Source organism: Erigeron canadensis, chromosome 9, assembly GCF_010389155.1.
Source record: "Erigeron canadensis isolate Cc75 chromosome 9, C_canadensis_v1, whole genome shotgun sequence".
Classification (NCBI taxonomy): Eukaryota; Viridiplantae; Streptophyta; class Magnoliopsida; order Asterales; family Asteraceae; genus Erigeron; species Erigeron canadensis.
The window spans coordinates 29,821,395-29,835,356 of NC_057769.1; the positions used below are offsets into that span (position 1 = coordinate 29,821,395).

Below are 13,962 nucleotides of genomic sequence, written 5' to 3' on the forward strand. Positions count from 1 at the left end.
ATGATGCATATTTGAAAAAAAAATATATTAAAAAAATATATTTTGAATTTTAAATAGAAAAATATGATGATGTCATAATTAAATTAAGGGGATTTATGGTAATACAAATTTTAAAAAATCTTATGTCATCACAATCTTTCTTTATTAATATAATAGATGCGGAGGATTTTGGAATTTTATCTTGAACCACAATAGGCAAATGTTATTTGGGGGGTCAAATTATGTAATTGGAGGTACAAATAAGGCACTTTGTCAAATGGGATCCAATAAATATGGCATGCGACTATGCGAGTATTTGATAAATTATTAGATTTGATGGGACACGAAACCGCATTTGAAGAATGCGTTTTGGGGTTATCTTCACTAGCATCCAACAAAAGAAAAACGATGTGAAGAAAGAACCTCATATATCAAATGATGTTTGAGCAGATAATCCAAAACAATTTCGAACCGGTTCCTTAGTCTCATACCACATTGAAACTCACTTTCTGCAAACCATTACAAAATCAGTAACATTTTGTCAAATAAATTTCATATGAAGTCACAAATAAAACTTAATTTGGTACAGTGAGTATGGGATTGAGTTTTGAACCCACCACCCTGATGGGTTTGTATTTTATAGTATGTAATAGATAGATTTTAGTGATATTTAAAATACGCATATTGTATTAAATTTTATTTTAACTAATATTATTTGAATTTAATATATCGTTAAAACAATTTAGGTGAATTAAAGTTAATAATTATAAAGATTTTTTAAATAGAAATTCTAATATAAAGTTAATCTAAATTAACAAATTGTAGATAAATTTTATTCATTTGAACGGCAAACTAAACTACTACTTTCAAACTACACGTATGACTAGATAATCCCTAATAATTCAAGGTACCCTATAAATTATAAGAAGTGGGACTTAAACCATCTCATCAAACTCTTTATTTTTATTTTTATTCTAGTTTTTATTGGTTGACGACTATCAAACAAACTTATGTGTCAAATTTTATACCTATGTACACCAAGTCGCCCACATCTTTATCTTTATACGGTACGATAACTCGATAAGCAATGCTAAGTTACAAAATGAATTTTTTTTATCACTTGAAATATGTTTAGAAACTTCATATGCAAATTCTTAATTTTACGTTTATAATCAATTGCCCATTTTAAAATATTTAAGTAAAGGTCAAAGTGTCAGATCTAGACAAAGAAAGTGCATAATATACTAATTACTAAACAAGAGTATCGCATTTTTATTTAAACTAAACCTATACTTGCATAATGCGTCAAATTCGGAGTTTTCTAACATTTTAAGATTAAGAAACTCAGATCTTTATAATAAATAAAAAACAATTGTCTTTTAAAAGTATTTTTAGAAAAAATTATGATATGACAAGTCTTTAATTTTACTTAAAAGTTCTTTATTTTAATTATGATGTCATAAATAATTTACAAAATTTTTAATTAAAAATATCTTACTAAATGCTTATTTAAAGTTCTTAATCTTTTATTGCAAACAAAGAAATTTATTTTATATTGTATAATATCTTTTTATGTTTTGTTAATACAATGCATACTTTAATTTACAAATTATTGTGTTATTCAATTCACTATCTTCAAATTGACTTAAAATATATTAATAAAAAAATTACATGAATATTTTTTTCAATGTATAAAATATAATATTACAAATTTACAACGTAACTACTACACCTTGTGGTTGGGTCCGGTCGGGTAGTGATATAAGTGCTGACGTGCAATTTCTTGTTGACCCCCAATATATGTATTTTTACTGAGCTTATTTTAATATTATTGGTTCTATATTTTATGAAAGCACTATTCCATGTATAATTATTCTTCGTTTAATTCAATTAAATTTAATAGGCAAATGACAGGACTAACTTCTGAGGTGAACACAAAAATGAGAAAGCTAGAAAAATATGATATTTTAATTCAACTTGCAATCATAAAAATTTAAAACGGATGAAATGATAAAAAATTGTTCAAAACATATGAAATGATAAAAAAAAAAAAAATTACCATGCAATCATATTTGGTTAAAACTGATGAAATGTTAAAAATTCGTGTGATACTAAAGTAATGTTTCGAGTCATTTTTTGTTCTCTAACTATATCTTTTGTGTTATATAGGACAAACTTCGTATAACAGACCCATTGACTTGTATGTTACCCGCGTTTCACTTAGATTCTCTTGTAGAGCAAGTTTTGGGCAAACCAGATGTAGGAACTTGTCAAAGAAGTTGTATTTGTAAAGTTTGTTACCTTTTCTCTACTACTCGTACTAGAGAATGATTGAAAGTGATTGAAAGTGATTGAAAGTGATATTATCTTCCTCTCAAATCATTCCATTTATGGGGAGAAATTTTTTTAACCAAAATCAACTAAAAAATCATTCCATTTTTTTTCATTTCATTTCCTTTCCATCCTTAAATTAAACTCAAAAACACAATTGATTTTGTAATCATTTGCTTTCTTTTCTTTTCATTGTATAATAGAACTCAAGAAGACAGTGTAAGTGTGTTCATTGACTTACACATATTTTCAATAATATATATTTATTTGGACTTTGATATAAAGTTGTTACCTTTTGTGACTAAGGATGCTGATGTCAACACGTACTCTTATTCTCTTAATTGATGTTTAAAACTAATATTGATATTAATACTAGTATCATTTTTATAGAAATTGTGTCGAAACTACTATGCTTACATAATTTTTTAAAACTTATGCACCTATACTTATGGGTAGTCATTAACGTGCATGAAATAGTTGTACTTTTATAATAGGTGTAATTTTTTTTAATTAATAAGAAACCTAAACTTTCATACAAATTATTGTATGTGATTTCTCATTTCCGCTTTTGGAATTGCGCCATTACATCAACACTAGTGTTGTTACACCATAAAATCATAACAAGTATCAATATGTTTTTAACAATTCAACATAAATTTAGATTGAATATTTTTTTTTCTTTTAAATTTTACTCGTAATATACTAAAGGGGAACAAGTGTATAGTTCGGAAATGTGAAAACTTTCAATACACCACAATAACATTCAATTGGACAATATTCACCATGCATGCCTGAGATGAAACTCATAATTTCCGCCCCCTAATAATCCACTCCTAGCTACAAATGTAATAAGTGGGATTCGAAAATTGGGGAAAGGTTTAAGACATTATCAATGGGCACCAACCCATTAACTTAAAGATCAAATATTGATCATAACTCATTTGCAAAGCTGAAAGTCTTTTTCAACCTTAACAGAACTGAAAGCTATCTCTTTACTTTAAGATAAAGTAATGTTGCGTTTGAATATGGTGGTGCCATATGACAAAAAATTGTCCCTCCAAAGAATATTTCATTCCCCGTACTCTAGAAATAAAAACACACATAGTTTTAAAATCAAAATCAAAATAGCTAAAAATTTAAAAAATAATAAATCAAAATAGTTTTTATTAAAACTACATCACCAATCAATTTCATTAGTAAACACAACAAATTAGTAATCGCCGAGAACCCATTAATATGAGTCATAGTATTATTACATGTAATATCCTTATCATAAATTTTGAATTATTTATAATAAATACTAGATTGGAGTCCGCGCAATGCAGCGACGATGATGGTGTAGCTATTAATGTACAAGTAATTGTTAACAATTGATATAGAAAAATAGAAGAATTATTATTATTAGATATAAGATAATAAGGTTTTGAATAGCTTTTAAAGAACACATATTGATATAGGACTATATTGTTGTAAATTGGTTGTGTTATTCAAGTTGTGCTTATTACAAACGAACTCGATGTCCTTATTTATACAGGAACGAGCATGGTACCCGCGCAATGTGGCGGTGGTGGGGAAGACAATCTGGTGGTGGCGTTGATAGGGTTTTACTTTGCTAGAGACAAAAATGGTTGAAGGGCATAGTTGGTATATTACGTGAGAGGGTGCTTAGCAAGGAAGATTATTTAAGGGCATTTTTGTCTTATCAGGTTCTTAATTAAGTTAAAGGAGGAATCCAGTTTGCTTTATAAGGTATTATAGATAATGAAAGCTATTTTTGAAATGGTGATTAATTTTGATCTTGACCGTTGATTTTAACTGTTTAAGATGAAGGGTAAAATTAAAGAGGAGGAGGAAACAATTTATTTTATAGGGGAGTATACCAAAAAAATAACTTACTTAGAAAAAGTGAAAAACGAAAAAAAAAATTCTCAAATGAAAAGTGAAAAACTTTGCATAGTTGCATAGCATATTTTCTCACCAAACAATCAAACAAAACAAACCCAAATGCTCGGCCACCGTCACCGCCGCCGTAACTATATTCCGTCTTCTCACTCGTCAGAAGAAGAAAGCAGTGAGCAGGAGGAAGAGGAAGAAGAAGAAGAGGAGGAAATGATGAAATGCGTGTCGTGTAAAGAAGAATACAAGTCAGAAGATGCGGGAACTTGCAGGGAATGTTACGAAGAAGCAAGTGAAACTGAAGAAGAATTGAAACGTGAAATTGAAGAACTTAAATCCAAAGTCAATTTCCTTAGGTTTTGGGGCTCACCTAATCATAATAATTATAATAATAATAGATCTGCACCAGTATTCACCGACGTCGTTTTGGTCGCTGTTGATGCTGATTCCGGTAAACCCGTTGCTAATTCTGTTCCGGTCCCTGCTAATAAGTCTGTTTTGGTCAGTCTTTCTATTTTCTCTATATATGTTTTTATCTGTTTTGGTTATTATGAGGTTGAATGCGATATATAGAATTATAGATACATGTTAGTTACGGTTTGATTGATGGAGCTGATATTACGGCCAATGATTACGTTCTATATGTAGGCGGTAGGCCGCCATGGAGATGTTTAAAATTGCCTAAACCACAGAACCTAGTTAGGGTTTATTTACGTACTGTTTTAGTTTAGTTGGATTATGAGGTTAGTTAGGGTTTGACGGAGCCGATAATATGATAAGGTTCTATATGTTACTACTAGGCCATCGGCTTGGAGATGGTTGAAAATGTGAAAATACCGAAACCTAGAATTGGAGTGACACTCCCGGTTTAGTTATGCTGCTTTTGTTACCGGTTAAAACATAGGATTGGAAGGGTCGTTGTCAGTCGGATTTGATCAGTTTTCACTACTGGTTTATAGTTAATTGCGTTTGTTTTATATAACTATTGAGTGCTTCACTAGCTTAAATAGCATGTGTTTTTTGAATAAGGAGCACTTCTATCGTTGATTCAAATAGTAGTTTCTTCTTTTCGTTTTTAATTAATGCATATTATTCTTTCATCTGCCCTTACGATACAATTGTGGATTCTTTGTTAAGTCCAAAATGTTGTGGATCATGGTTACAATCATTTTTTTCATGCACAACTCTACAAGCTTTTGTTTCTTTCTTATGACTTAATGTCTCCATATCGTAACTATGAGTTTTTCCTCAATTACGTCTCCTCTATTCTTTGTCTAAACTCTCGACTGGAGTTCACTTATGGATGAGTCTGTTTCACAAAGCTGTTAGTTTATAGATGAGTCGGTATCATTCTGAAATGTCAACTTTGCTATCTTTTAAAGTTTTACGCACTTATATTTCTGACACTTGTGTACCAAAATTGTTTTATCCTTTTATATCTAGACACAAGTCTCTCAAATATGTTTTTTCCAAGACGATGTACCTTTTTTCTCTCGTGTCCCTTTCTCTAATAATATACACCATCTACATTCTGTCTTTGGAGATTTCTCTACACCCTCAACATCCAACTCTAACTCCTTGAAGCATTCTGATTTCTGACTGACACCTACTCCATCTAAGTCTGAGCAACCTCCATTGCCAGGTCGCCGCCGCATGCTACTAAAATCTTCATTGGCTTAACTTTCTACACTCAAAAATAGGTTTCTTTGACTACCCCCAGAACAACTGGGTCATGATTTGATGCCTACTTTGCACGTTTCTTCAATTCAACTATCCCTCCCTGGGCTCGATAACAGTCATTTGCGATTAGTGTTTGTGTTATAAGTGGCACCAGTTTTCAGCTACAAAACTTCTCGATAAATTTGCCACATTTACCTTCGGTTGTCGCAGGTTTTGCTGGACCAGTGAAGATTTTTCGCCACTTATCCTTCTCTAATTCTATCTCTGCCATTTCGGATTTCAGATGCTCTTTTAGAGATTGGATCCATGCATTGATGTGGTGTTGAAACAACAAGAAATTGTGATGATTTTTTGTTTGTGCAAAATGTTCCATCATTATGGTGACACACTTATTCGTTTCAGATTGCATTTGGCACATTGTATCTGTCAGACCATGACCTTGAGTACGACATTCTGCACCCCTTCTTCCAAATCTGTTGTTGCCATGTACAATTTTTATATGAATCAGGCTGGATTCTCATTGGATTAGATGTTAAACAAAGAAAATCACAGCAATATTTTCTGCAATTCTAGTTGTTGGGATCTCTTAATGGTTGAAGCCTCTAATTAATTTGTTCTTGCATAATATTCTAATTTTAAGACTATGTGAATCGTCTGCTTGACCCAAACTGTCCAACCCTTCCGTTTTTGCCACTACTACTATTTACTTCTGTTATATTGCATCTACTTGTGTTTTTGCACAACTTTCACCATGTTGCTTACAGAAATTTTCTCGTATTTATGTTCGTGTCTTTGACATGCTCTTGCGGCTCTGTTATATGATAGATTGATAGAACTATTTTCAACTCTATGAAGTTACTATCCAGTAGGATATAACAACTCATGGCCATAGCCTAGGCAAATGTTTCTATAGTCTACTTATTGTTCTATCCTGTTACTCAAAGGTGGTAATGTCAACCCATATACTTATGAATAAGGGAGTTTTGGAATATGTTTACCCCCTTTTGGCTCAAATAAACGTGAAAACCATAGAATAACATTAGGCTGTTATTAAACAATCAAACATAACAAACCAAAATGCTCGGACACCACCCCGCCCCCGTTCCGGCGTTATCTGACTCATCCGAAGAAAGCAGTGAGGAGGAGGAGGAGGAAGAAGAAGAAGAAGAGGAGGAGGAAATGATGAAATGCGTGTTGTGTAAAGAAGAATATGAGACAGAAGATGCTGGAACTTGCAGGGAATGTTATGAAGAAGCAAGTGAACTGAAGAAGAATTGAAACGTGAAATTGAAGAACTTAAATCTAAAGTCAATTTCCTTAGGTTTTGGGACCCACCTAATCATAATAATTATAATAATAATAATAGATCTTCCCCTGTATTCACCAACGTCGTTTTGGTCGCTATTGATGTTGATTCCGGTAAACCCGTCACTAATTCTGTTCCGGTCCCTGCTAATAAATTTGTTTTGGTTAGTCTTTCTATTTTCTCTATATAAGTTTTTTTATTTACTTATATTTTAGTTTAGTTGGATTATTATAAGGTTGAATGTGATATATAGAATTATAGATACATGTTAGTTGGGGTTTGATGTAGCCGATAATACGGCTGATGATAACGTTCTGTATGTATGGAGATGGTTGGAAATGCCGAAACCTAGTTAGGGGTTAATTTACGTACTAATTTATGTTAGTTGGATTATGAGGTTAGTTATGTTAGGGTTCGATGGAGACGATAATATGGCCAATGATAAGCTTTTATATGTTACCACTAGGCAACTGGCTTGGAGATGGTTGAAAATGTGAAATTCCTAAACCTAGAATTGGACTGACACTCCCGGTTTAGCTATGCTGCTTTTGTTATCGGTTAAAACATAGGATTGGAAGGGTCGTTGGTTGGATTTGATCAGTTTTCGCTACTGGGTTATAATTAATTTCTTGTAGTTTTATATACAGTATGTATTGAGGCTACTATTGAGTGTTTTCTAGCTTAAAAGTATGTGTTTTTTGAATAAGGGGCACTTTTCTCGTTGATTCAGAGTGGGTGCATGAATCATACATAGCGAATAAGATCATACACTAGTTTCTTCTTTTCATTTTTAATTAATGTATTTTATCTTTTCATCTGCCCTTACGATGCCATCATGGATTCTTTGTCAAGTCTAAAATGTTGTGGATCATGGTACATTCATTTATCTTTCATGCACAGCTCTACAAGCTTTTGTTTCTTTCTTATGACTCAATGTCTCCATATAGTAACTCTGAAGGTTTGTCCTCAATTTAGCTTACGCCTCCTCTATTCTTTGTCTTTAAGTTCACTTATGGACGAGTCTATTTCACAAGTATCATTCCTTGAAATGTTGACTTTACTATCTATTATGCACTTATTTTTCTAAGACTTGTGTGCCAAAGTTGTTTTATCTATTGCTAGAGACAAGTCTCTCTAGTGTCTATCTATTGGGTACTCTTACTTTTAGAAGGATATATATATATATATATACTTATATATATATATTATCCTTTTATACTTGGTTGTTTTGTTCTCTTCCAATCTGTTTTTTTCCAAGACGATATTATACCTTTTTCTCTAACGTCCCCTTCTCTAATAATATACACCATCCACTTTCTGTCTTGGAGATTTCTTTACACCCTCAACATTCAACTTTAACTTGAAGCATTTTGTTTTCTGATTCTTTGGCACCTACTCCATCTATGTCAGAGTAATCTCCATTGCCAGGTCACCATATGCTATTAAAAATTCATTGGCTTAACTTTCTACACACAAAAAAAAGATTTCTTTGACTACCCTCAGAACAATGGGGTTAAGATTTCAAGCCTACTGTGCATGTTTCTTCCATTCAACTATCTTTCCCTGTGCTCGATAACAGTCATTTGTGATTAGTTTTTTTGTTATGAGTGGCACCAGTTTTCAACTACAAAGCTTCTCGATTTGCCACCTTTATCTTTGGTTGTCGCTGGTTTTGCTGGACCAATGATGACTTTTTGCCACTTATTCCTTTCTAATCTTATCCCTGCCATTACAGATTTTAGATGCTCTTTTAGAGATTGGATCCATGCATTGATGTGCTGTTGAACCAACAAAAGTTGCGATGCTTCTTCTTTGCAAAATGTTCCATTATTACGGTGACACAATTATTTCATTTCATATTGCATTTCACACTGCATTTGTCAGACATTGACCTTGTGTATGACATTCTGCACTCCTTCCAAATCTGTTGTTACCATGTACAATTTTTGTATGAAACAGAGCTGGATTCTGATTGGATTATTTGTCAAACAAAGAAATCACAACGATATATACTGCAATTCGAGTAGTTGGGATCTCTTAATGATCGAACCTCTATTTTAATTGGTCCTTCATAAAATCCTAATTTTAAGACTAGTTGATTTGTCTGCTTCACCCAACCTGCCTAACCCTTCCGTTTCTGCCACTTATACTTGTCACTTCTGTTATATTCGATCTACATGTCCTTAACATGCTCCTGCGGCTATGTTACATGATAAATTGATAGAAGTCTAGAACTATATTTAAATCTATGAAGTTACTATGCAGTAGGATATAACAACTCAAGGCAGAGCCTGGGCAAATGTTTATATAATCTAGCTATTGTTCTACCCTGTTACTCAAAGGTGGTTATCCCAAACCATTTACTTATGATGAGCAATTTTTGGAGTATCTTTAGCTCTTGTTTGGCTCAAATAAACGTGAAAGTTAAAAATGAAATCGGCCATACAGGTTAAAGAAAATGCACAACCTCCTCACTTTGTTTAAAAAATTTAGAAGTTGGACAAAAGATAATTAGTATTTTATAGTATTTGCGATCATATTCCACACAAAAAAGTGGTTGCTCAACTTGACCTGTCCCGTTGCAACTCATCAAACAACTCTGACCAAATGTGTAACCTCAAAGTAAATAAACTATGGAAGTCGGTGAATCTTTCACAGTTGTAAGTGCTTTGCCAGTCCTAAGCATGTTTGTAAACTATGTTTGACTTTTGTTTTTATTACAAGGTCTATGTTTTGCTTCCTATATGAAATTTATCGTATCTGTTTTCTACTTCTATCAAGTGTGTCAGTTCTTGTATGTTTTTTTTAATGAACAGGCAAGCCGTTCACCAGTGTTCAGAGCCATGCTTGAAACTGAAATGGAAGAAAGCCTAAGTGGCACCATCAAACTTAGTGATGTATCATACGATGCCCTTCGTGCCTTTGTCAACTATTTATATACAGCTGAAGCATTTCTTGATGATGAAATGGCTTGCAATCTGTTAATTTTAGCTGATAAATATGAAGTGAGGCATTTAAAGACTTACTGTGAGAAGTTCTTGATTTCAAAGCTCAATTGGGAAAGTTCACTTATAAGCTATTCATTTGCGCATCAGCATAATGCAAAAAGCTTGCTTGATGCTGCATTATCATTAATTTTGGACAATATGGATAAGCTAAGTAAGCGTGAAGAATATCAAGAGCTTGTAGAGAAAGATCCTCGACTTCTTGTGGAAATTTATGAAGCTTACTTGTCTAAACAAGTTAACACTGCCGCTGCTTCTAGCCATGATGTTAAGGTAATTAAAAGCCGAGAATTGAAATCACCATAGCTAATTGTCTTCATCAAGATTGTTAAATATACACAAAAGTAGGGGGTCAAACTGTGAATGGCATGTGTGACTTGAGAATTACTAGAGTCTAGTCTACAATATAGTGGGTCCAAACAGACTTGTTGACTTGCTTCTATGTTATCCGTGTATTACTCAGATCTCTTGTAGAGCAAGTTTTGGGAAAACTAAATGTAGGAACTTGTCAAACAAGTTGTGTTTGTGAATTTTGTTACCTTTTCTTTTCTCTACTACAATATCGTGTGTTCATTGACTTAAGATTGCTCATGTCAACAGGTATTCTTATTTTGATGTTTATTACACAAATCTCACTTTTTATAAATTGTAGAAGCTACTATGTTTATTATATAAACTTTGTAGAAGTTTACTATGTTTGTTATTTAGAGATCAAAGATAAGAAACCTGAATTTCTATAATATTTTGGTAGATTTTCACCACAATAGTGGAAGCAAATCAAGAAAATGAAAGTATTGGGCTGGAAAAGTATTACCTTTATATCAACGTGCCAATGTGTGACAATAGACCATCAACAATAGTATAACTTGTCTAAGCAAAAGAATGCATCATCACTGAATATTCATGATCACAAAAGAGTCGTGTATATTATGCCCTATGGCAGCAAACCGCAAAAAATTAGAATTGAAAAAAAAAAGTGGTAATTGATATCATAAAAATGTGTTGAAGTGAAAAAAATTTTGTAATTCGATATCATGAAAATATGTTGAAGGGGGAATAGAAGTGTGTTATTCGCAAATGTGAAAGCTTCGGAGATGCAAATTATTTTCAAAAAAAATAAAATTAGGTGGTTTAAAAATCAAAATGGGACGAGGTATGAAGGAATGAAGCCATGGAGGGCATCTTCATTAGTTCATTATACATATATCTACCCCACACCTGGACCACTGGACGGTATGGTCTGTGCGGTCACTTAGTGAGACACCACACCGGGTGACATATCAAGACCAGTGTGGTGGTATTTGTGAAATGATTAACGTTCCAGTTTGTGTGTTCGTATAACATTTGTATAATCATTGGCTTAACTTTCTACACACAAAACTAGATTTCTTTGACTAGCCCCAGAACAACGGGGTCATGGTTTGATGCCTACTGTGGATGTTTCTTCCATTCAACTATCCCTCCCTGGGCTCGATAACAGTCATTTGCAATTAGTGTTTGTGTTATGAGTGGCACCAGTTTTCAGCTACAAAACTTCTAGATAAATTTGCTACATTTACCTTCGGTTGTCGCAGGTTTTGCTAGACCAGTGAAGACTTTTTGCCCCTTATCCTTCTTAATTCTATCTCTGCCATTGCGGATTTCAGATGCTCTTTTAGAGATTGGATCCATCATTCATGCATTGATGTGGTATTGAAACAAGAAATCGCGAAGCTTTTTTTGGCAAAATGTTCCATCATTATGGTGACACACTTATCTGTTTCAGATTGCATTTGGCACATTGTATCGGTCAGACCATGACCTTCAGTATGACATTCTGCACCCCTTCTTCCAAATCTGTTGTTGCCATGTATAATTCTTATATGAATCAGGGCTGGATTCTTAAAGGATTAGATGTTAAACAAAGAAAGTCACAACAAATTTCCTGCAATTCTAGTAGTTGGGATTTCTTAATGGTTGAAACTTCTAAATTAATTTGTCCTTGCATAAAATCCTAATTTTAAGACTATGTGATTTGTCTACTTCACCCAAACTGTCCAACCCTTCCGTTTTTGCCACTTCTACTGGTCACTTCTATTATATTGCATCTACCTGTGTTTTTGCACAACTTTCACCATGTTGCTTTCAGAAAGTTATCGTATTTATCTTCGTGTCTTTGACATGCTCTGTTACATGATAGATTGATAGAACTATTTTCAACTCTATGAAGTTACTATCCAGTAGGATATAACAACTCATGGCCGTAGCCTAGGCAAATGTTTCTATAGTCTACTTATTGTTGTATCCTGTTACTCAAAGATGGTAATGTCAACCCATATAAATAAGGGAGTTTTGGAGTATGTTTAGCCCTTTTTTTGGCTCAAATAAACGTGAAAATTACAAATGAAATTGGTCATACAGGTTGAGAGTTGCCTGAAGTGAAATTATCAAATCTGTTTTCTACTTCTATCGAGTGTGTCAGCTCTTATGTATACATATCTGTTTTAATGAACAGGAGAGCCGGTCCACCAGTGTTCAGAGCCATGCTAGAAACTGAAATGGAAGAAAGCCTAGGTGGCACCATTAAACTTAGTGATGTATCATACAATGCCCTTCGTGCCTTTGTCAACTATCTATACACAGCTGAGGCATTTCTTGATGATGAAATGGCTTGCAATATGTTGAGTTTAGCTGATAAATATGAAGTGAGGCATCAAAAGACTTACTGTGAGAAGTTCTTGATTTCAAAGCTCAATTGGGAAAGTTCACTTATAAGCTACTCATTTGCACATCAGCATAATGCAAAAAGCTTGCTTGATGCTGCATATCATTTTTAACTTTGGACAATATTGATAAGCTAAGTAAGCGTGAAGAATATCAAGAGCTTGTAGAGAAAGATCCTCGACTTCTTGTGGGAATTTATGAAGCTTACTTGTCTAAACAAGTCAACACTGCTGCTGCTGCTGCTGCTGCTGCTGCTAAGGTAATAAAAAGCTGAGAATTAAAATCACCATAGCTAATTGTCTCCATCAAGATTGTTAAATATACACTAATACACAAAGTAGGGGATCAAACTGTGAATGGCATGTGTGACTCGAGAATTATTAGAGTCTAGCCTAGTCTACAATATAGTGGGTCCAAACAAACCTGTTGACTTGCTTCTATGTTACCTGTGTATTATCTCTTGTAGAGCAAGTTTTGGGAAAACTAAATGTAGGAACTTTTCAAACTTGTGTTTGTGAATTTTGTTACCTTTCTTTTCTCTACTACATATCTTTGAGTGTGTTCATTGACTTACACATATCTAAATATTACTCGTATATATTTATTTTATTTTGACTTAAATATAAATTTGTAACATATGAAATTACCCAATATAAATTGTAACTTTTGAATACCTGAATCTTCCTTTCGTGACTTAGGATTGCTCATGTCAACGCGTATTCTTATTTTGATATTTAATACACACATCTCACTTTTTATGAACTGTGTACAGGCTACTATGTTTATTTTTTAGAGAACAAAGATAAGAAACCTGAAATTTCATAAATCTTTGTTGGATTTACACAATTACACACCACAAGATTGGAAGCAAATCAAGAAAATGAATTTGTTGGGTTGAAACCTTTATATATCAACGTGCTGATGCGTGACAAAATAGACCAACAACAATATTGTCTAAGCAAACAATGCAAGACACCGAATGTTCATGAGAACATTAATTACCACACCGTTTTTAACATAAATTGCATGCCACTTTGTTTCAACATGAGTACATGACTGTAA

The 13,962-nt window shown here is 33.2% G+C and overlaps 1 protein-coding gene and 1 pseudogene across 1 annotated transcript; both read left to right on the plus strand.

The window, feature by feature from the left end:
- The first annotated feature begins 4,237 nt into the window (after window positions 1–4,237).
- LOC122581894 (BTB/POZ domain-containing protein At4g08455-like) lies at window positions 4,238–10,754 on the plus strand. Its single transcript, XM_043754211.1, has 2 exons — window positions 4,238–4,707; window positions 10,009–10,754. Exons 1-2 carry the CDS (start codon window positions 4,315–4,317, stop codon window positions 10,501–10,503), a joined length of 888 nt encoding a protein of 295 aa, XP_043610146.1. The 5' UTR covers window positions 4,238–4,314; the 3' UTR covers window positions 10,504–10,754.
- Window positions 10,755–11,340: 586 nt separating this feature from the next.
- On the plus strand, window positions 11,341–13,283 carry LOC122583528 (annotated as a pseudogene).
- Window positions 13,284–13,962: the final 679 nt, after the last annotated feature.